Genomic DNA, 22931 nt, shown 5'->3' with positions numbered 1-22931 from the left:
GTCCTAAAAGTAGATAAAGAGAACCCAGTTAAACAAATGAGACAAAAATATTATACTTGGTCATTTATTTATTGAGGAAAATGATCCAATATTACATACCTATGAGTGGCAAAAGTATGTGAACCTTTGCTTTCAGTATCTGGTGTGACCCCCTTGTTCAGCAATAACTGCAACTAAATGTTTCCGGTAACTGTTGATCAGTCCTGCAACACCGGCTTGGAGGAATTTTAGCCCATTCCTCCGTACAGAACAGCTTCAACTGTGGGATATTGGTGGGTTTCCTCACATGAACTGCTCGCTTCAGGTCCTTCCACAACATTTCGAATGGATTAAGGTCAGGACTTTGACTTGGCCATTCCAAAGCATTAACTTTATTCTTCTTTAACCATTATTTGGTAGAACGACTTGTGTGCTTAGGGTTGTAGTCTTACTGCATGACCCACCTTCTCTTGAGACTCAGTTCATGGACAGATGTCCCAACATTTTCCTTTAGAATTCACTGGTATAATTCAGAATTCATTGTTCCATCAAATGATGGCAAGCCGTCCTGGCCCAGATGCAGCAAAACAGGCCCAAACCATGATACTACCACCACCATGTTTCACAGATGAGGTAAGGTTCTTATGTCATAATGCAGTGTTTTCCTTTCTCCAAACATAACGCTTCTCATTTAAACTAAAAAGCTATTTTGGTCTCATCTGTCCACAAAACATTTTTCCAATAGCCTTCTGGCTTGTCCACGTGATCTTTAGCAAACTGCAGACAAGCAACAATGTTCTTTTTGGAGAGCAGTGACTTTTTCCTTGCAACCCTGCCATGCACACCATTGTTGTTCAGTGTTCTCCTGATAGTGGACTCATGAATATTAACATGAGCCAATGTGAGAGAGGCCTTCAGTTGCTTAGAAGTTACCCTGGGGTCCTTTGTGACCCCAAAAATCTCCTTTGTTCGTGCCATGATACACTTCCACAAACGTGTTGTGAAGATCAGACTGTGATAGATCCCTGTTCTTTAAATAAAACAGGGTGCCCACTCACACCTGATTGTCATCCCATTGATTGAAAACGCCTGACTCGAATTTCACCTTCAAATTAACTGCTAATCCTAGAGGTTCACATACTTTTGCCACTCACAGATGATATGTAATATTGGATCATTTTCCACAATATATAAATGACCAAGTATAATATTTTTGTCTTATTTGCTTAACTGGGTTCTCTTTATCTACTTTTAGGACTTGTGTGAAAATCTGATGATGTTTTCAGTCATATTTATGCAGAACCATAGAAAATTCTAAAGGGTTCACAAACTTTCAAGCACCACTGTATGTTTCATTATTTTACTGTAAACTTAAAGTATTTTACTGGATGCAGAATCACTGTACATTTTACTGTAAATGTTTTACAGTGTGGATTTTAAAAAAAATGTTTGGAAAAAATATTGGGTCCTGGATGATATGAATAACTACGTCCAGAATCCCTGAGAACTTGCTTGTTGGCTTGCTATGGTTGGTATTGATGGGAATTTGAGCTCTTTTCAGCTTTTCAGTGAGTCGAATCATTTGGTTCAGCTTGCCATTAAGAGCAGACTCTGGCCTCCTAACCAGTTAATTACCATTAAAAAAAACTGGATAAAGTTTGTGATATTATTGCATAGTTCCCAGTAAATTGTTTCATGACCCTTACTGTAACATTAACCTACTTTGCATTAAAATCTATCTCAGCAGGGCGTAACAAATGTTCCTGACTACAAGTACATTGCATTAATGGTATTTAGCAGACACTTTTCTCCAGAGTGATGTTCTACATACCCTGGGTAGCAGTTGGGGGGCTAGGTGCCTTACTCAAGGGCACTTCAGCCATACCTGCTGGTTTAGGGAATTGAACTGGTGTCTTTTGGGACCCAAAGCTTCTTCTCTAACTATTAGGCCATGGCTTCCCCAAAATACTACAAGTACTTATACAAGTGTACTTGTATAAGTACTTGAACCTTCTTGCTGTGAAGCGACAGTGCTAACCACTACACCACTGAGCTGCCAGAATGGAAAAAAAACAACCAGAAGAACTAACCACTACACCACCCCAAGTCTTTGAATTGTGAAGGAAACCAGAGCACCTGGAAAGAACATGCAAACTCCACACAGAAATACCCCTGTCAGCCACTGGGCTCAAACCCAGAACCTTCTTGCTGTGAAGCAACAGTGCTAACCACTACACCACCAAGCTACCAGAATGGGAAAAAAAATAACCAGAAGAACTAATCACTCCAAGTCTTTGAACTGTGAGGGAAACCAGAGCACCTGGAAAGAACATGCAAACTCCACACAGAAATGCCCCTGTCGGCAACTGGGCTCAAACCCAGAACCTTCTTGCTGTGAAGCAACAGTGCTAACCACTACACCACCAAGCTGCCAGAATGGAAAAACAACAACCTGAAGATCTAACCATTATGCCACCCCAAGTCTGAACTGTGAGGGAAACCAGAGCACCTGGAAAGAACATGCAAACTCCACACAGAAATGCCCCTGTCGGCAACTGGGCTCAAACCCAGAACCTTCTTGCTGTGAAGCAACAGTGCTAACCACTACACCACCGAGCTGCCAGAATGAAAAAAAAAAAACACCCTGAAGAACTAACCACTACACCACCCCAAGTCTTTGAACAGTGAGGGAAACCAGAGCACCTGGAAAGAACATGCAAACTCCACACAGAAATGCCCCTGTCGGCAACTGGGCTCGAACCCAGAACTTTCTTGCTGTGAAGCAACAGTGCTAACCACTATACCACCAAGCTGCCAGAATGGAAAAAAAACAACCTGAAGAACTAACCACTACACCACCCCAAGTCTTTGAACTGTGAGGGAAACCAGAGCACCTGGAAAGAACATGCAAACTCCACACAGAAATACCCCTGTCAGCCACTGGGCTCAAACCCAGAACCTTCTTGCTGTGAAGCAACAGTGCTAACCACTACACCACCAAGCTACCAGAATGGGAAAAAAAATAACCAGAAGAACTAATCACTCCAAGTCTTTGAACTGTGAGGGAAACCAGAGCACCTGGAAAGAACATGCAAACTCCACACAGAAATACCCCTGTCAACCACTGGGCTCAAACCCAGAACCTTCTTGCTGTGAAGCAACAGTGCTAACCACTACACCAAGCTACCAGAATGGGGGGGGGGAACCCAGAAGAACTAACCACTACACCACTCCAAGTCTTTGAACTGTGAGGGAAACCAGAGCACCTGGAAAGAACATGCAAACTCCACACAGAAATACCCCTGTCAACCACTGGGCTCAAACCCAGAACCTTCTTGCTGTGAAGCAACAGTGCTAACCACTACACCAAGCTACCAGAATGGGGGGGGGGGGGGGGGGGGGAAACCCAGAAGAACTAACCACTACACCACTCCAAGTCTTTGAACTGTAAGGGAAACCAGAGCACCTGGAAAGAACATGCAAACTCCACACAGAAATTCCCCTGTCAGCCACTAGGCTCGAACCCAGAACCTTTTTGCTGTGAAGTGACAGTGCTAACCACCCCAAGTGTTTGAACTGTAAGGGAAACTGGAGCAAACATGCAAACTCCACACAGAAATGCCCCTGTCAGCCACTGGGCTCGAATTCAGAACCTTCTTGCCATGAAGCAACAGTGCTAACCACTACACCACCAAGCTACCGAAACGGGGGGAAAAAAACCAACCAGAAGAACTAACCACCCCAAGTCTTTGAACTGTAAGGGAAACCAGAGCACCTGGAAAGAACATGCAAACTCCACACAGAAATGCCCCTGTCAGCCACTAGGCTCAAACCCAGAACCTTCTTGCTGTGAAGCGACAGTGCTAACCACCCCAAGTGTTTGAACTGTAAGGGAAACTGGAGCAAACATGCAAACTCCACACAGAAATGCCCCTGTCAGCCACTGGGCTCGAACCCAGAACCTTCTTGCTCTGAAGCAACAGTGCTAACCACTACACCACCAAGCTACCGAAACGGGGGGAAAAACCAACCAGAAGAACTAACCACCCCAAGTCTTTGAACTGTAAGGGAAACCAGAGCACCTGGAAAGAACATGCAAACTCCACACAGAAATACCCCTGTCAGCCACTGGGCTCGAACCCAGAACCTTCTTGCTCTGAACCGACAGTGCTAACCACTACACCACCAAGAACGAAAAAAACAACCTGAAGAAAAAATAAAACCGCACTGTCTCTGCTTCATTCATTAAATGTCAATTTTAACTCCCTTTCTCTCTCTCTCTCTCTCTCTCTCTTATATATATTTCTGTGCTGCCAAAACGGGGGAAAAAACAACCTGAAAAACGCTTTCTCTAAATTTCCCACTACTTAAAAAATATGGAACTGGCAACACTAGTCAACACGTGCAAGTCAGTGAGACTGACCAATCACTGATCAGTATGCAAATATCCTCCCTCTCTCTCTCTCTCTCTGAATTGTAAATATTATAAATACTGCATTAAGCACTTAAAATGCAGTGCACATGGTGATGTTTTGAACTTAATTTACTTCTTAACTTAACACATTCTGAGCGTCTTTTCGGAAAGCCAGTCTTCCTCAGGTAATGTTTTGTTATGCAAATGAGAACTAAGTAGCTTAATTAATATACATATGACCCAAGGTGAGGTAGGGAGTTGGAGTGAGTGTGTGAAACAGCTTAATTCAGTGAAAGTGTTCTGTTCAGAAGAAGGCAATGTGTTCTCAGAGGATCATGAGGATTTCTGCAGCCCCTGCTCGCCCCCCAGCCCGCTGTCTGTGACCGGAAACACCGCACTTCTCTTTCTTTATTCTTTAAGTAAGCTGTGTGAGATGCGACGCATGCTTACTCATAACAAAGTTCTGCGGATGTGACAAGAAACCTCCTGGCAAGGCGAATTGCTCTGTGTGGGTTTAAATGAAAACCCACCCTTTTCTTTTGAACTAGACTATTACAGAAAGTTCTGCAACCCTACACAGCTTTTTCTTTCTTTCTTTCAGCTTGTTTTTTTCTGTTTTGGCAGCACAGGAAGGAGAGAGAGAGAGAGAGAGAGAACTCATACCTAGAGGTGGAATGGAGAGAAAGAATCACACCTGTGAGACCATTTTTTCCTGGATATGCAAGTTCTCCATGCTTTTGTTTACAGGTAAGAAACTGCCCAGTACTCCAGGTAAATATACTGTTCCAGACCAATACAACATTTAAACAATATCAGCTGTTTTTTTTTTTTTTTTCATGGTATATCAGGTATATTCCATTCAGCGAGCATGATATTGAACAAGTCGAAGACGAGTTCAATATCATGCTCGCTGAATGGAATATATCAGCATGCAAAGCTGTGGAGGACCTGCCTCCAGTAGGTCCGGGGATGACCTGGAATTTTGTAGATATAAACACAATTCATGTACGGGCCCCAGAGAGGTCCCTGGGGGCGCACAACATCCACCCATCCCCTCCCTCAATGCCTTTCGTGTTACATTTATCAACACAAGTTCTCGACAGATCTTCACTAAACTTGGCACAGGAGATGGCCACAATTTGGCAGAACTCAGAAATTCCATATTTGGGCCTCAGATGGTCCCCGGTGGGCCGTTGGGTGGTGGGTGTTTGGATTTTTGTTTGTCTTGGGTTAACGTCACCATTTCTCGATGGATCTTCACCAAATTTGACATGGAAGTCTGGGGCCGGGCGGCACGGTGGTGTAGTGGTTAGCGCTGTCGCCTCACAGCAAGAAGGTCCTGGGTTCGAGCCCCAGGGCCGGCGAGGGCCTTTCTGTGTGGAGTTTGCATGTTCTCACCATGTCCGCGTGGGTTTCCTCCGGGTGCTCCGGTTTCCCCCACAGTCCAGAGACATGCAGGTTAGGTTAACTGGTGACTCTAAATTGACCGTGAGTGTGAATGGTTGTCTGTGTCAGCCTTGTGATGACCTGGCGACTTGTCCAGGGTGTACCCCGCCTTTCGCCCGTAGTCAGCTGGGATAGGCTCCAGCTTGCCTGCGACCCTGTAGAAGGATAAAGCGGCTAGAGATAATGAGATGAGATGAGAAGTCTAGGGCCAACCCAGAATTTTGCAAAACCCTAGCAATGCTCGGGTAACCTGCTAGTATAACATAAGGGCTATAGAATGGAATCCTTTTGATTCATTAGTTGGGGTTTAACCCAAGGTAACTGGCAGCACGAGTTTGTGATCTCAGAATCTGAGACTGAAATGTGCATAAACCTGTGCTTGTTGCTTGTTTGCAAGCTCTGGCTGTGACTTAATTGTGTGAAAGTTCATATTCAGAGGTACAGTACTGTCCAAAAGTCTTAGGCCCATGTAAAGAAATGCTGTAGACTAAAAATGTTTCAGTATTAAAAAATACTGTAAACAGCAGTAAGCCATAAGAAATGAAACAAAGCCAATATTTGGTGTGAGACGACCCTTTGCTTTAAAAAAAAAAAAGTAGTCTCAGGTACAATGTGTGCAGTTTTATGCGGAAATGAGCTGTAGGTTTTACTGAGCATCTTACAGAACCAGCCACAGTTCTTCTGGACACTTTGACTGTCACACTCGGTTCTTCATTTTGCACCAAAACCCCAGTAGCCTTCATTATGTTTTCTTTTTCAATCGGAAAAATGCTGTCTTATGTAATATGCTGCTCAGATACAAAAAAAAAAAATTCCTGTAACATTTAATTTTGTGCTGAAAACCGAACATTTGGATTGTAAAATATTTTTGTACTGACTTGATAATGTAGAAGTCATAAAATAGAAATTTATAAAGTTTGTATGAAAAAAAAAAAGGGGGGCCTGAGATTTTTGCACAGTACTGTATGTTTACGTAGGCCGGCTTGTGAACCTTACACTTATATCCTATGCACTGACTATCTCGCCTTGTGTAACACAGAACGGCATTGTTACTGTCGCAGAGTGGGTACTGCATATGTATGTACATGTGTGTGTACGCGTGTCGGGGTGTTACACTAGAAATTAGAGGTGCACTTGGAGAGTGCAGACCTCCATCATGGACAAATGCTGCAACGTTAGCAAAAGTGAAACTTCAAGCCGCACTGGGAGTCGGAGCCATTCCAGAATTGATTTGGTTCTTCCTTGGCTCGTGCTACATTTTTTTTTCTTCAAGATTAATGCAACTCAGACTGGTAGTTTTTGCGCAATCCTGTTTACAGTCTGACAACCAAACTGAAAGCGTAATCTCCTTAGCGGAGGTAATTAAACTGCGGTGACGAGCACATTAACGGGCAACCCTAAATTTCAGAGCACCCTGACTGAAAAGTCAAGAGACCCAGGGGCGCAGATACGTTTTTTGAACTGGGGGGGACAAAGCTGCCAGCAAACCACCCCCATCCCCAACATGTGTTGTGCGAGGAATATACTCTGATGCCCTCAGGGCGGCGACATTACTCAGCTAAGACAAAAAAAACATCACTCCTTCATCCCTGCAACCGTTAGCCTAGGCCTACTAATAAATAAAGAGTAGGATTAGAGCACACCTGTGATGTCTGGTGCTCTCATGTGCTATTTACCACTGACACAACAGGATGTCATGTGGGTTGAATGTGTGTGTTAAACATAGCGAGAGGCTGGGCTACGCGTGTGTGTGTAAGGTGTAAACCAGTGCATCCTGACTTTCTAACTATGCCTGTGTGTTGCGTGAGCGTCAGTCAGTCAACAACTCTTCGCAAAGTTTCCTTATGAAACAATATGCTCGCTGAAATTATGGCAGGGAACGCCAGATTAAACATTAAAACTGCCTTCTGAGCACTGTATCTACAGGCTACCACCGAAAGAAGGAGGCTACCAGAAAGGCATCTCTACTCCATACGATTTTACTTTCACTACGACATTACTTTGAACAGACTATCAAAAAATTGCAAGGTGATATGATAAAGTAAGGCACAGTTTACTTACAGTCGTTGTTTTTTGAAAAAAATAAAGATGCAATCGTTTTCTGCCTTTTCGGTTTGGCACCCTTCATCATGCCGTGTTGGGGTCCTGAACTAGGAGGAGCTGTCCCCGATATGCCTGTCAAACTTGTTGTGGGTAACCATAGCAACCAAGCTCGAGCTCGCAACCTGTGCAGTCTGCGCAGCTCAACCAACCGAATATCAGTCTTTGTTTTGTTTGATGTGAGTTGTTGCAACTATGTATGTACTGCTGTGCACCTCAATAAACCGAATGGTAATTAGTCTTTTGATTTTTCCGTGAGGTTTGCCTTATGCAAAGAAAGACAGCATAGACGTTTTTTCCTCCCTATAAGTGGGGGGGACCGAACGAGGTGAATTTAAATCTGGGTGGGACGAATCCCACCCGTCCCACCCTCTATCTGCGCCCGTGAAGAGACCCCATAGCACCAGCAAAAGAAAATCTCTGGTGCTGCTTTTAGTTGTTGCCATTTTATGGAAGGATATTTGTAGTAGAAAGAGGTTATTCAAAACCTTACAACAGTCTTTCTGTTTTGAAGTACAACCTCATAAACCACATATGTAACGATTCAAAGAACTCTTGAGAAACTTCTTTTCGAAGAAGGAAACTTTTAAAATCCCTGTATCAAGCTCTAAAAATCTACAGACTTTATTGAGGGTCAAATCTGTAAGGCTTAATATGTACAAATAAAAAATCACAGAATTGTCCAAGTGAATCATATAATTCTGTGGTCATGGATGTACAGTATATGTATGTTGTTATTTGGTTTGCTTAAAAATCCCCCTGTATGAATTTTCTTTTATTTTTTGCCTTTTCCAGTCTCCGCTCCAGAGCCCAAAATTACAGGCTGTGAGCTCCTGGAGCACGCGAACATCACCTGTTATTGGACTGCGCACAATTCGGAGAACATCAGTTATGTGATGCGGGTTAACACGTAAGAGTCCATGTTCCCCTTATCCATGAAATGATTTCATTTTACAATTATCGAAGTGTATGATATACATTTATAATCTACATGTTCATACAAAACTACAAAGCTTCACAATCTAGAGAGCATTGGTTTGGTTTAAGACTCATAAAATTTGTCCAGCTTAATTGTGACATGCTTGGTGTGGAAGAAGCAGAAATCTGGTTTGGCAGCATTCTCTGTCAAAGGGAAACAGGCTCTCACGAAGGAGTGTCTGTAACGCTTGTTTTGTCTTTGATAAGCACATGATGTGGAAGCCTTGTCTCTTTGGTTCATCTCAAATTGAAATTGAACTTATTTGAAGTCCGATCTCCAACATTACACTCAAATCATCCTCAAAATGAACTCCGTTAACTGATATTTAATACAGGCCAGGATCAAATTTTGAAGTTAATTCAGAATTGCATCTTATTTTCAAATAATTGATTCCAATAATTGCACGCAGAGCACGAGGGAATTAAGCAGTAAAACGCATGGAGGCATGTTTTAGGACAGTAAGCAATGACCGAGTGGTATCATGCAACCTGACACAAAGTGGAGTTTCTGTTAGCATCCAAAAGTTGATTATTTTCCATGTATGTGCTGCAGTGTTTTATTCCTCTTATACCATAGCCAGAGGTGAGTAGAGTCATTAATAATGATGATGATGAAGATGACTGAAGTAGAAGTAAAAGTACTCATCAAAGTAACTCATCAAAAATTACTGCTCAAGTAGTGAGTAACTGCATATACAACCCCAATTCCAAAAAAGTTGGGACAAAGTACAAATTGTAAATAAAAACGGAATGCAATGATATGGAAGTTTCAAAATTCCATATTTTATTCAGAATAGAACATAGATGACATATCAAATGTTTAAACTGAGAAAATGTATCATTTAAAGAGAAAAATTAGGTGATTTTAAATTTCATGATAACACATCTCAAAAAAGTTGGGACAAGGCCATGTTTACCACTGTGAGACATCCCCTTTTCTCTTTACAACAGTCTGTAAACGTCTGGGGACTGAGGAGACAAGTTGCTCAAGTTTAGGGATAGGAATGTTAACCCATTCTTGTCTAATGCAGGATTCTAGTTGCTCAACTGTCTTAGGTCTTTTTTGTCGTATCTTCCGTTTTATGATGCGCCAAATGTTTTCTATGGGTGAAAGATCTGGACTGCAGGCTGGCCAGTTCAGTACCCGGACCCTTCTTCTACACAGCCATGATGCTGTAATTGATGCAGTATGTGGTTTGGCATTGTCATGTTGGAAAATGCAAGGTCTTCCCTGAAAGAGACGTCGTCTGGATGGGAGCATATGTTGCTCTAGAACCTGGATATACCTTTCAGCATTGATGGTGTCTTTCCAGATGTGTAAGCTGCCCATGCCACATGCACTAATGCAACCCCATACCATCAGAGATGCAGGCTTCTGAACTGAGCGCCGATAACAACTTGGGTCGTCCTTCTCCTCTTTAGTCCGAATGACACGGCGTCCCTGATTTTCCATAAAGAACTTCAAATTTTGATTCGTCTGACCACAGAACAGTTTTCCACTTTGCCACAGTCCATTTTAAATGAGCCTTGGCCCAGAGAAGACGTCTGCGCTTCTGGATCATGTTTAGATACGGCTTCTTCTTTGAACTATAGAGTTTTAGCTGGCAACGGCGGATGGCACGGTGAATTGTGTTCGCAGATAATGTTCTCTGGAAATATTCCTGAGCCCATTTTGTGATTTCCAATACAGAAGCATGCCTGTATGTGATGCAGTGCCGTCTAAGGGCCCGAAGATCATGGGCACCCAGTCTGGTTTTCCGGCCTTGACCCTTACGCGCAGAGATTCTTCCAGATTCTCTGAATCTTTTGATGATATTATGCACTGTAGATGATGATATGTTCAAACTCTTTGCAATTTTGCACTCTCGAACTCCTTTCTGATATTGCTCCACTATTTGTCAGCGCAGAATTAGGGGATTGGTGATCCTCTTCCCATCTTTACTTCTGAGAGCCACTGCCACTCCAAGATGCTCTTTTTATACCCAGTCATGTTAATGACCTATTGCCAATTGACCTAATGAGTTGCAATGTGGTCCTCCAGCTGTTCCTTTTTTGTACCTTTAACTTTTCCAGCCTCTTATTGCCCCGTCCCAATTTTTTTGAGATGTGTTGCTGTCATGAAATTTCAAATGAGCCAATATTTGGCATGAAATTTCAAAATGTCTCACTTTCGACATTTTGATATCAGGGTTCTCGCCAGCGCTTTATATGGTTGCGGCCCGCTACGCTAAAATTTCAGACCGCAACGGTAATTTCCCCCCGCTACGCTAAATTTTTAATATAGCGTAACGGTTGTTTTCAGTTGTTCATCACCATCGCCAAAAGTTTTTTTTTTTTTTCCTGCGCACTTGAGCAGTTTTCAAGGTGTCAAAATCAGCCTACGTTTGTTAGGAAACCCATGCCTGGAAATCAGTTCCGAGAGAGAGAGAGAGAGAGAGAGAGAGATCCTGGCGATAACTTTCTCTTGAACTGGACTTCGGTGAATGACAATGGATGACGGACCCCCTCGCAAAAAAAGAGACATTCGCTCTTTCTTCACAGTTAGAAATGTAAGTGCACCACTTCTACAGGTTTTCCATCACGCTTGAAAACTTAACCCAAAGCCCTTTGATGAATGAAAACGTCTACTTTGTAAGCAGGTTTAGCAATATGACAGGGCGCACGTATCGGATGATTAGCGCTAATTTACTGGATCCCACTGTGGCTAACATTAACACACTGGTAATCTGCCTGCATGCCATCCATCGTTATATTTCTATAAGGAGACAGGCACAAGAGAGGTTGGAGGAGATGAAGGAAAGGACATAGGAGGCAGAGGAAAGGAGGTAGCAGATAAACGGGCAGAGGATGGAGGGAATGGCTAGGAGGAGATTAAATGTCATTTAATAGTTTTAGATTATATATTAATTATTTATTAAGGGGGCTGGGTGTATGTTATGCCTGAATGAAAATGCAATTTGTTTTTTTTTTATTTTTATGTGCTCAGGCATTTCTTAATTTCTTAATACAATAAAACATTCATTATCTCTTTGGTTGTGTCTGAGTTTACATATCTTTTGACAACACCCTTTGTAGTTCAGTGAAATACAACAGTAGGTAACACATTGCCAAGATCCAAAGATGTAACAATTTTCCATCAAGGATATACAACATAAAAAATGCAATTTATCCCCTCCAGGAACGTCAAATATGGCCAATTTTGGGCATGATTTTTCAAAATCTCCGCACCATCCCCCCGCTCGGTCGCTACGCTCCCTCGCCATAACCCATTACGCTAAAAAAAAATCCTGGTGAGAACCCTGGATATGTTGTCTATGTTCTATTGTGAATACAGTATCAGTTTTTGAGATTTGTAAATTATTGCATTCCGTTTTTATTTACAATTTGTACTTTGTCCCAACTTTTTTGGAATCGGGGTTGTATTATATTTACCAGCTGGGAGGTCCGTATCGTGAAATACTGTGACCGAGGTCTTGAAAGTACTGAGCGAGGCCCTCTGGGCTGAGGTCAGTATTCAAGGCCGAGGTCACGATATTTCACCATATGGACCGACCTTAATCTGGTAAATAATTTTTTTTCCTTTACCAAATTCGAACAGAAAACGAGAGCGCCCGAAAGGGAAAACCGAGCCGAGGTGAGATGCCATTTTGAATCCTCATTCACAGCTGTAATGCAAATGGCTTCCTCCTCGGTATACAAGTGCACTTCCATGGCAGGAAAAAAAACTACATTTTGCCACCTATGTAGTCCCCTATTTATACAAAATTGAGTCATTTAGGATTCAGCCATGTTTTTGCTCGGTATTAGCAACAGTTACAGGTTTTTAGCTTTCTCCTGAAGTGTTTTCTTTTATTTCTTCTTTCTCAGGGTAATAAAACGTGCTTTCGCTGTGAACACTGTCGTTATCACTATCCATGCTGTAAAATTAATGCTATTCTCTTGAGAAATGTGAAAATAAATGTTGACAAAAATTGCTACTATGTTTGTTGTTGTTGTGAACGAGCGAGTCACCAGAGGTCCATAACTGGGGTCCGTATCATAGGATACAGACCTGCTCACCAACCAAGCAGAGCACAGGATTTGATGGAAACCAGACCACGAAAAAAATATGATATATAATATACAGACACGAGTGTTTTTTGGGAAATACGCCACTCGTATTTGTCATACAAGCTACATCTGGGACATGGAGAACCAAAACTATGGCATAAATCTATATATGTCAGTTGCGAGGAACTCGATGAATTGTTTTGATAAATTTGGGTACTTTTTGTTTGTGAATGTGTCTATATAATAAAAAGAACATCACTCGTTGGCTTGAAGATATGAAGTTTATCTTCTCATGTAAAAAAACTTCTCGTGTTAAACTCACATTTTTTCATACAAAATACATCATGGATCTGAGTGAAATATTTTCCGCTATTTCACTCCGATGACATCACTCCCAGTGTTTTCCCGCTGACTCGACGCGCATTGTCAAAATGGTGAACCGGTTCAAAATTAAACTTCTTTTGATTAACTTGCGTATTTTTGGGATATAAAGAATATTATATGGTGGTGTGAAGATATGAAATTTATCTTTTCATGTTGAAAATATTTTCACTTATTCGCTTCGCTCACTCGTGATATATCCATTCACCTCTTGAAGATAAACTTCGTATTTTTGTGCCACCATGTAATATTCTTTATTACATTCAAATGTATCAGAACATCAGTTATGCTTGCCTAATGAGCACAACATAAAATCTGCTCGTTCAAGTACTAAATCATATTCCTAATGAAAATAATAATTAAATGTTAAAAATAACACATTTTACATTTACCAAATGTCATAAATTTAGGCAATTTTGCCACAGGTTAGTTTCATAAATCTTCCAAACGAGCTGAATGGTAGTAGCAGCTCTTCCATTTTTTTCTGACTGCAGATAAACACCCCCCAACCACTGGCCTGAAATTACTGTTGTAACACACTGGATATCACACTTTCTTTTGTTTATCATAGAGAATGTTAGGCTAATCGACATTTCCATCTGTGGCAGCGGGGGCGTGGTCAAGCGCCGGTCTGTGACAGGAGGGCGGAGTCAGGGAAGGTAAGTGGCAGAATCACTACACCTGACATGAATTAACCTGTTTGTGTGTGTCTTCCCAGTGACTGCGCCCTATTTAAGGAGAGAGAGCGAGAGCAGAGGGAGCTCTCTCCCCAACCAGACGACTTGAGTGTGTGCGTGTGTGGCTGAGAGAGTAAAATTTGCACTGAAAAGTGAAAATAAAAGAGTTTTGTGAACTCAGTTCTGGCCTGCCGTCCTTCTGTGCTCCACCCACCCATACGAACTGCCACAGTGGTGCTGAAACCCGGGACCACTGTGGCAGTTCGTATGCGTGGGTGGAGCACAGAAGGACGGCAGGCCAGAACTGAGTTCACAAAACTTTTATTTTCACTTTTCAGTGCAAATTTTACTCTCTCAGCCACACACGCACGCACACACTCAAGTCGTCTGGTTGGGGAGAGAGCTCCCTCTGCTCTCGGTCTCTCTCCTTAAATAGGGCGCGGTCACTGGGAAGACACACACAAACAGGTTAATTCATGTCAGGTGTAGTGATTCTGCCACTTACCTTCCCTGACTCCGCCCTCCTGTCACAGACCGGCGCTTGACCACGCCCCCGCTGCCACACCATCATTTTAGGCTCTTTGGGTCATTAAGATAAAGGTGACGATATCTCTTCCTGAATGATAATACACATGGTGACACATACAACCAGCACCAACAGTCACTGTCTACAGTGGTGCTTGAAAGTTTGTGAACCCTTTAGAATTTTCTATATTTCTGCATAAATATGACCGAAAACATCATCAGATTTTCACACAAGTCCTAAAAGTAGATAAAGAGAACCCAGTTAAACAAATGAGACAAAAATATTATACTTGGTCATTTATTTATTGAGGAAAATGATCCAATATTGCATATCTGTGAGTGGCAAAAGTATGTGAACCTTTGCTTTCAGTATCTGGTGTGACCCCCTTGTGCAGCAATAACTGCAACTAAACATTTGCGGTAACTGTTGATCAGTCCTGCACACTGGCTTGGAAAAATTTTAGCCCATTCCTCCGTACAGAACAGCTTCAACTCTGGGATGTTGGTGGGTTTCTTCACATGAACTGCTCACTTCAGGTCCTTCCACAACATTTTGATTGGATTAAGGTCAGGACTTTGACTTGGCCATTCCAAAGCATTAACTTTATTCTTCTTTAACCATTGTTTGGTAGAATGACTTGTGTGCTTAGGGTCGCTGTCTTACTGCACGACCCACCTTCTCTTGAGATTCAGTTCATGGACAGATGTCCTGACATTTTCCTTTAGAATTCGCTGGTATAATTCAGAATTCATTGTTCCATCAGTGATAGCAAGCTGTCCTGGCCCAGATGCAGCAAAACAGGCCCAAACCACAATGTTTCAAAGATGGGATAAGTTTCTTATGCTGGAATGCAGTGTTTTCCTTTCTCCAAACATAACGCTTCTCATTTAAACCAAAAAGTTCTATTTTGGTCTCATCCGTCCACAAAACAGTTTTCCAATAGCCTTCTGGCTTGTCCATGTGATCTTTAGCAAACTGCAGATGAGCAGCAATGTTCTTTTTGGAGAGCAGTGGCTTTCTCCTTGCAACCCTGCCATGCACACCATTGTTGTTCAGTGTTCTCCTGATGGTGGGCTCATGAACATTAACATTAGCCAATGTGAGAGAGGCCTTCAGTTGCTTAGAAGTTACCCTGGGGTCCTTTGTGACCTCCCCAACTATTACATGCCTTGCTCTTGGAGTGATCTTTGTTGGTCGACCACTCCTGGGGAGGGTAACAATGGTCTTGAATTTCCTCCATTTGTACACAATCTGTCTGACTGTGGATTGGTGGAGTCCAAACTCTTTAGAGATGGTTTTGTAACCTTTTCCAGCCTGATGAGCCTCAACAGTGCTTTTTCTGAGGTCCTCAGAAATCTCCTTTGTTCGTGCCATGATACACTTCCACAAACATGTGTTGTGAAGATCAGACTTTGATAGATCCCTGTTCTTTAAATAAAACAGGGTGCCCACTCACACCTGATTGTCATCCCATTGATTGAAAACACCTGACTCTAATTTCACCTTCAAATTAACTGCTAACCCTAAAGGTTCACATACTTTTGCCACTCACAGATATGTAACATTTTTGGATAATTTTCCTCAATAAATAAATGACCAAGTATCATATTTTTGTCTCATTTGTTTAACTGGGTTCTCTTTATCTACTTTTAGGACTTTTGTGTGAAAATCTGATGTTTTCGGTCATATTTATCCAGAAATATAGAAAATTCTAAAGGGTTCGCAAACTTTCAAGCACCACTGTCCATGGCACAATTGTGCAAGTTGGCAGGTTCACCCGATGCCCTACTGCAAATGAGTTCAATGCCACTGGTCTGAAAAAGCTGTTGTAAATCTGCAGCTCTGCAGTCAGACCCTTCTCAATGGATTTGGGAATTTGATCCCACACACTTCCGTGCTGATGTAGCCATCGTAGAAGCTGTGAGCGTGTGAATAAAAGCAATTTAATAAATTACTTAAAAGTAGCACAGAAGTGTGTGGTCTATCATAACTGAGTTTAAGCACATTTTTACAGTTGTATAAGTACTCGAGTAAGAGAGTGAAATGTATTATGCGTTAAACTACTCCTATAAGTACAATTTACTGGAAGAATTTACTTAAGTACAGGGCGGCATGCTGGTGTAGTGGTTAGCACTGTCACCTCACAGTAAGAAGGTTTTGGGTTCTAGCCCAGCGGCTGGCGAGGACCTTTCTGTGTAGAGTTTGCATGTTTTCCCCATGTCTGTGTGGGTTTCCTCCGGGTGCTCCAGTTTCCCCGACAGTCCAAAGACATGCAGGTTAGGTTAATTGGTGGCTCTAAATTGACCGTAGGTGTGAATGTGAATGGTTGTTTGTTTCTATGTGTCAGCCCTGTGATGATCTGGCGACTTGTCCAGGGTGTACCCCGCCTTTCGCCCGTAGTCAGCTGGGATAGGCTCCAGCTTGTGCGTAACAGGATAAGCGGTTACGGATAATGGATGGATAGATACTTAAGTACATATAAAGGAGAAACATAGCATGTTACTACCCACCTCTGACCATAGCAAAAATACTTTCCTCAGAAAACTTAAACTTACAGCTTTACCTCTGACTGTTACAAAGCACTGACACTGGAGACTCCTTCCAAAAAGATCTGAGTAAACATCTCCTCACAGAAAATTTCACCTATTAACAATTACACACTGTTTAAAAATCTGAACAAATTGTGTGTAAATTGTTACGATAGAAACTATAATGTATTAGAACAAGGGCATTAATATAAAATTTGCAGCAGCAAATATTGTCAGAACCACTGTTCTGTATGGAATAATACACGACATACTATGCAGCACGGACTGGAGTGTGTTATTCAACTTATACCACAGCAATTTGCCAATGATAACATTGTTTAATTTATTTATGTATGATACTAAAGCGGCTAGAGATAATGAGATGAGAGAGACGTCACACAGTTTAATGGGTTACAGTTAGATTTAACGTTATGGAACATCCGAGAGACAAGTTAGTTCCTGTTCTAACTTTTGTTATAGCAGCAATAAACTTTTCTTCCCTAATCAGTCTCTTTTTTTTTTTTTTTTTTCTCTCTTGCATGCTCAAACATTTGTCATTTTACCGACAAACTGGAAAGCACAAGCTCCTTTGTCTTGAAGACTTTCTTATGCTGTGAAACTTTGTAAAGCACTGTATTACACTCCAGTCTTCTCACAAAAACGTCACTATATCAACAATTATACACCCATCACTTATAACATTATGACCAATGACAGGTAAAGTGAATAATGAACAATTATTCCATGAAATCGAGTCGTGCATGAGCTGATAGCCGACAAGACACGTAGCGCCGATTTGCCGATAAACCATGTACGACGAGATTGAGTGGAATAACTGTTTTGTTCTATCCGCATTCACTCGATTTTGAAAAACACAGCATTTTTATTTTTATCTCATTATCTGTAGCCGCTTTATCCTGTTCTACAGGGTCGCAGGCAAGCTGGAGCCTATCCCAGCTGACTACGGGCGAAAGGCGGGGTACACCCTGGACAAGTCGCCAGGTCATCACAGGGCTGACACATAGACACAGACAACCATTCACATTCACACCTACGGACAATTTAGAGTCACCAGTTAACCTAAAGGCCAATTTATGCTGACAACGCAGTCCTCGCAGATGGCGTCGCAGATGGCGTCTGCGTAGCCCCCCCCTCGCAGACGCTCTGCACGCACCTCCCAAAAATTGTGACCACCGCAGAAGCCTCGCAGACAGCGTCTCAGACAAGAGGGCTCTGATTGGTCCACTCTACACCCGCTGTACACGCACTTCCGCTTCCCTACTTTCCCGGTTTGTTTTGTTTTCACTACCGCCATTTTTAAAAACACGAGCGAAGATGGAGCAGCACGAAGAGCGGTTGATCGAGGACGTGAGGAAGTACGTACATCTATACGACTCCAGTTCTAGTCATTATAAGTAACCGGAGGATAAACACTCCACTAACCACACCCACCAACTACTCCTAGCGATTTCGCGACTTCGCGCCCCCTTGCGTTGTGGCGGTGAATAACATCGTGCACGCCTATTACTCCCCGCTCAACGATAAATTACAACTGTCTGCAAAAAGCTATCTGCGAAAGCCTTGTCGCAAGAGCATGCAGAGGCCCTAACCTGCATGTCTTTGGACTGTGGGGGAAATCGGAGCACCCGGAGGAAACCCACGCGGAGAACATGCAAACTCCACACAGAAAGGCCCTCGCCGGCCCCGGGGCTTGAACCCGGACCTTCTTGCTGTGAGGCGACAGCGCTAACCACTACACCACCGTGCTGCCCTTTATTTTTATTTTTTGCAAATTTGATAACTAAAAACTTTATACAAAATGTCTGACAAAATCATTTCCGCTTAGGCGGACTTCTTAAAAACCTATCAATAGCTGCATGAATTGACTTTAGTGTTGTTATTTTGTCGAAAGTGCCGTCTTGCTGTCGTGCCGAAGTATAGAATAGCTTTAGACATTTATTTAATTCTTCCTTGAACATTTCAGTTATGTAATTTTCAAACTTCTTTGAGCTTTTGAACCAGTCTAAAAAAAATTCAACAAATTTTAATGCTTAAAGATGATGAATGTAAATAAACCGGCAAAATGACTAGCAATTTGTGAAAAATGCTATTATAATAATAATAATAATTATTATTATTATTATTATTATTATTATTGAAAAATGGAAAAAAAATACGTTCTCACCATCAAATACTTTTATTCCATATTTTGTTACTTTTTTTGGATTTTGTTTTCGAGTAGTTTTTATTTCGTTCTCGGTTGGTTCAGCAACATGCTCCGCCATTTTGTTTTTCTCTACTCACGGTATATGAGCTGATATCCTGGTAGTAGAGTAGCCAATCAGAGCGCATGATTGCTCATATCCAGTGAATGTGGATAGAATAGCATTGATTATCTCCTGTCAAGGGGTGGGATATATTAGGCAGCAAGAGAAGAGTCAGTTCTTGAAGTTGATGTGTTGGAAGCAGGAAAAATGGGCAAGTGTAAGGATCTGAGTGACTTTGACAATTGTGATGGCTAGATGACTGGGTCTGAGCATCTCCAAAATGGCACATCTTGTGGGGTGTTCCTGGTATTCAGTGGTTAGTACCTACCAAAAGTGGTCCAAGGAAGGACAACCGGTGAACCGGAGTGTCGAAGGCACATTGGTTCACATGGGGCACGAAGGCTAGCCCATATGGTCCAATCCCACAGTCACACAAACTGCTGAAAAAGTTAACGCTGGCTAAAACAGAAAGGTAAAATGATAACCTATTAGAAAAAACATGCTTTAATATTAACTGATTGTTCCTATTACAGCCGGAACTACTTTCCATGCTACGTTGTTATGCAAAAACGCTGCTCACCTTTGACCAATCAGAATCTGATCATTCAGCTACACTGTGGTATAAAAAATCAATCACCACTTTCTGACTGATCAGAATCACGAATTGAACAGTGCTGTGGTATAAAGAGAGAATGATACTTTCACTCATCTTCTGCAGCGTAGAAGCGAGTGAGTGTATACATGACTGAAGAGCAGAATTAATCATGTTGCTCTGTTTTGTTGTTTTTTTATCAGGTCCAATTGTATGAACAATAAAATCTCTATGGATTCCTGTCATACCACGTACACCCAGTGCTCGGTGAAAATCGGATCGGTGTCTCATTGCTTCTGTGTGGACCTGCTGGTGTTCACTAACTCCACATCCATCAGATTACCACCTTACTGCTTCAACGGGATTAATGAAGGTATTAGCTCAATTCTTACAGACGTCAATTATTTCCTGAACTTTGATCTTATCTGTATAGTTTCTAGTCACTGAATGTCTTTTGTTTGTCCTGTTATGCATCATCTTTCTCTCTTTCTTTCTTTCTGCCTTCTGTAACTGACACTTCATTCATGTAATCATCACATCTACCCACCCACATGATTTCATTGGAATTCAAAGCTTAAGTTACTTTAAGTATGTTATGTCATTCTTCTTTCACCTCATGACACAGTCAGTTGCAAATTTTCCGCAATATATACAGGTAGTCATCGACTTACGACCTATGCGACTTACGACCGATCGAATTTACGACTGTCTGGTTATGACTGGCAAGTGTTTCCCAGCTGAGCGTACGACAGTTTCCGCCCCAGCTCCCGGCAGCGCCTCTCGCCGCGTACAACAGTTTCCGCCCCAGCTCCAGGCACATGCGCAGTCTCTCTCGCGCTCCCTCGCACACTCTGTCATATAGTTTCCGCCCCAGCTCCTGGTTTATGAAACGAGCAAATGCTCCCGCCAGCCCGAGCGCTGCAACAGCTGATGATGACGTAGACGACCCACAGCCGAGCACCAGTGATGCCAGCGGTCACTAAATTTTGTATTTTGCTACTGTATGTTTTACATTTGTATTTTGGTATGTTTCAAACTAAAATGTTTTCTATTTTTCATACCTGTATTTCGTATTTTTTGTTTTGCACATATTAAATTAATTGTACTGTACGCAGTGTAGTACGCAGTGTTTGACTTAAACCAAATAATGAGCCAAGATAATGAAATAAGAAAATGTTGATAAAATAAGACTTTAAGATGATTACAATATCATTACACATCACAATATACTTACGTTCATTTAACATAGGCCGACTTACGACCAGATCGGTTTACGACCGGTCGGTTGTAACCAAACGCAGTCGTAAGTCGACGACTACCTGTATTGTTATGCTAGGAGGAGGGATTTAACAAACCATGCATTATCTCTTATCATTTTAATTTTGCGCAGTGAAGATGTACACACCGCAAATCACAACGCTTGCCACATTGCCGGAAAATTCCACGTGTCTGAGGCTGGAGTGGAAAGAGCCGCGATCTGAATATGTGCAGTCCGAGAGGAACCAACGTATCCTACAGATAGAGTACCATACTCCTCAACAGGTAAGAACAGCCAAGAGGTATTTGTTCAATGGAAAAATAAATCCGAATTTGAAATTTATGTCTATATTCAAAGGTGTACAGTGGGGCAAAAAAGTATTTAGTCAGCCACCAATTGTGCAAGTTCTCCCAGTTAAAAAGATGAGAGAGGCCTGTAATTTTCATCATAGGTACACTTCAATTATGAGAGACAGAATGGGGGAAAGAATCCAGGAAATCACATTGTAGGATTTTTAATGAATTAATTGGTAAATTCCTCGGTAAAATAAGTATTTGGTTACCTACAAACAAGCAAGATTTCTGGCTCTCACAGACCTGTAACTTCTTCTTTAAGAGGCTCCTCTGTCCTCCACTCGTTACCTGTATTAATGGCACCTGTTTGAACTCGTTATCAGTATAAAAGACACCTGTCCACAACCTCAAACAGTCACACTCCAAACTCCACTATGGCCAAGACCAAAGAGCTGTCAAAGGACACCAGAAACAAAATTGTAGACCTGCACCAGGCTGGGAAGACTGAATCTGCAATAGGTAAGCAGCTTGGTGTGAAGAAATCAACTGTGGGAGCAATTATTAGAAAATGGAAGACATACAAGACCACTGATAATCTCCCTCGATCTGGGGCTCCACGCAAAATCTCACCCCGTGGGGTCAAAATGATGACAAGAACGGTGAGCAAAAATCCCAGAACCACACGGGGGGACCCAGTGAATGACCTGCAGAGAGCTGGGACCAAAGTAACAAAGGCTACCATCAGTAACACACTACACCGCCAGGGACTCAAATCCTGCAGTGCCAGACGTGTCCCTCTGCTTAAGCCAGTACATGTCCAGGCCCGTCTGAAGTTTGCTAGAGAGCATTTGAATGATCCAGAAGAGGATTGGGAGAATGTCATATGGTCAGATGAAACCAAAATAGAACTTTTTGGTAAAAACTCAACTTGTCGTGTTTGGAGGAGAAAGAATGCTGCGTTGCATCCAAAGAACACCATACCTACTGTGAAGCATGGGGGTGGAAACATCATGCTTTGGGGCTGTTTTTCTGCAAAGGGACCAGGACGACTGATCCGTGTAAAGGAAAGAATGAATGGGGCCATGTATTGTGAGATTTTGAGTGAAAACCTCCTTCCATCAGCAAGGGTATTGCAGATGAAACGTGTCTGGGTCTTTCAGCATGACAATGATCCCAAACACACCGCCCGGGCAACGAAGGAGTGGCTTCGTAAGAAGCATTTCAAGGTCCTGGAGTGGCCTAGCCAGCAGCAGCGCCTACTATACGTCTAAAGCCCATAAAGTCTATCATCAAGTTTTTGATGTAAAGGCCAACAAAGTTAAAATCACAGAAATGGAGTGCTATTTTCTCAATCCTTTAAAATGGACCTAAATAGTAGCATTTAGTAACCAGCTCTGTCAATTTCAGTTCCTTCTGTGCATTATTCCAGGAGAAAGAAGCAG

General features: G+C 42.2%; 1 protein-coding gene across 7 annotated transcripts in view; it reads left to right on the top strand.

Moving 5' to 3' along the window:
• The first annotated feature begins 4467 nt into the window (after positions 1–4467).
• LOC132871751 (interleukin-31 receptor subunit alpha) overlaps positions 4468–22931 on the top strand; it is a 58651-nt gene continuing 40187 nt past the window's right edge. For 2 of the 7 annotated variants that reach the window (XM_060906227.1, XM_060906226.1), the window contains exons 1-5: positions 4592–4812; positions 5018–5140; positions 8735–8849; positions 20142–20311; positions 21329–21480. In XM_060906227.1, the coding sequence (XP_060762210.1) occupies positions 4629–4812; positions 5018–5140; positions 8735–8849; positions 20142–20311; positions 21329–21480 (744 nt within the window). In that variant the 5' untranslated portion in view covers positions 4592–4628. The other 5 variants (XM_060906231.1, XM_060906229.1, XM_060906230.1 and 2 more) reach the window with 5 other exon arrangements.

The sequence above is a fragment of the Neoarius graeffei genome, chromosome 23 (assembly GCF_027579695.1).
Source record: "Neoarius graeffei isolate fNeoGra1 chromosome 23, fNeoGra1.pri, whole genome shotgun sequence".
Classification (NCBI taxonomy): Eukaryota; Metazoa; Chordata; class Actinopteri; order Siluriformes; family Ariidae; genus Neoarius; species Neoarius graeffei.
The sequence above is the reverse complement of the archived record's forward strand: the minus strand, read 5'-3'. Positions and strand labels throughout refer to the sequence as shown.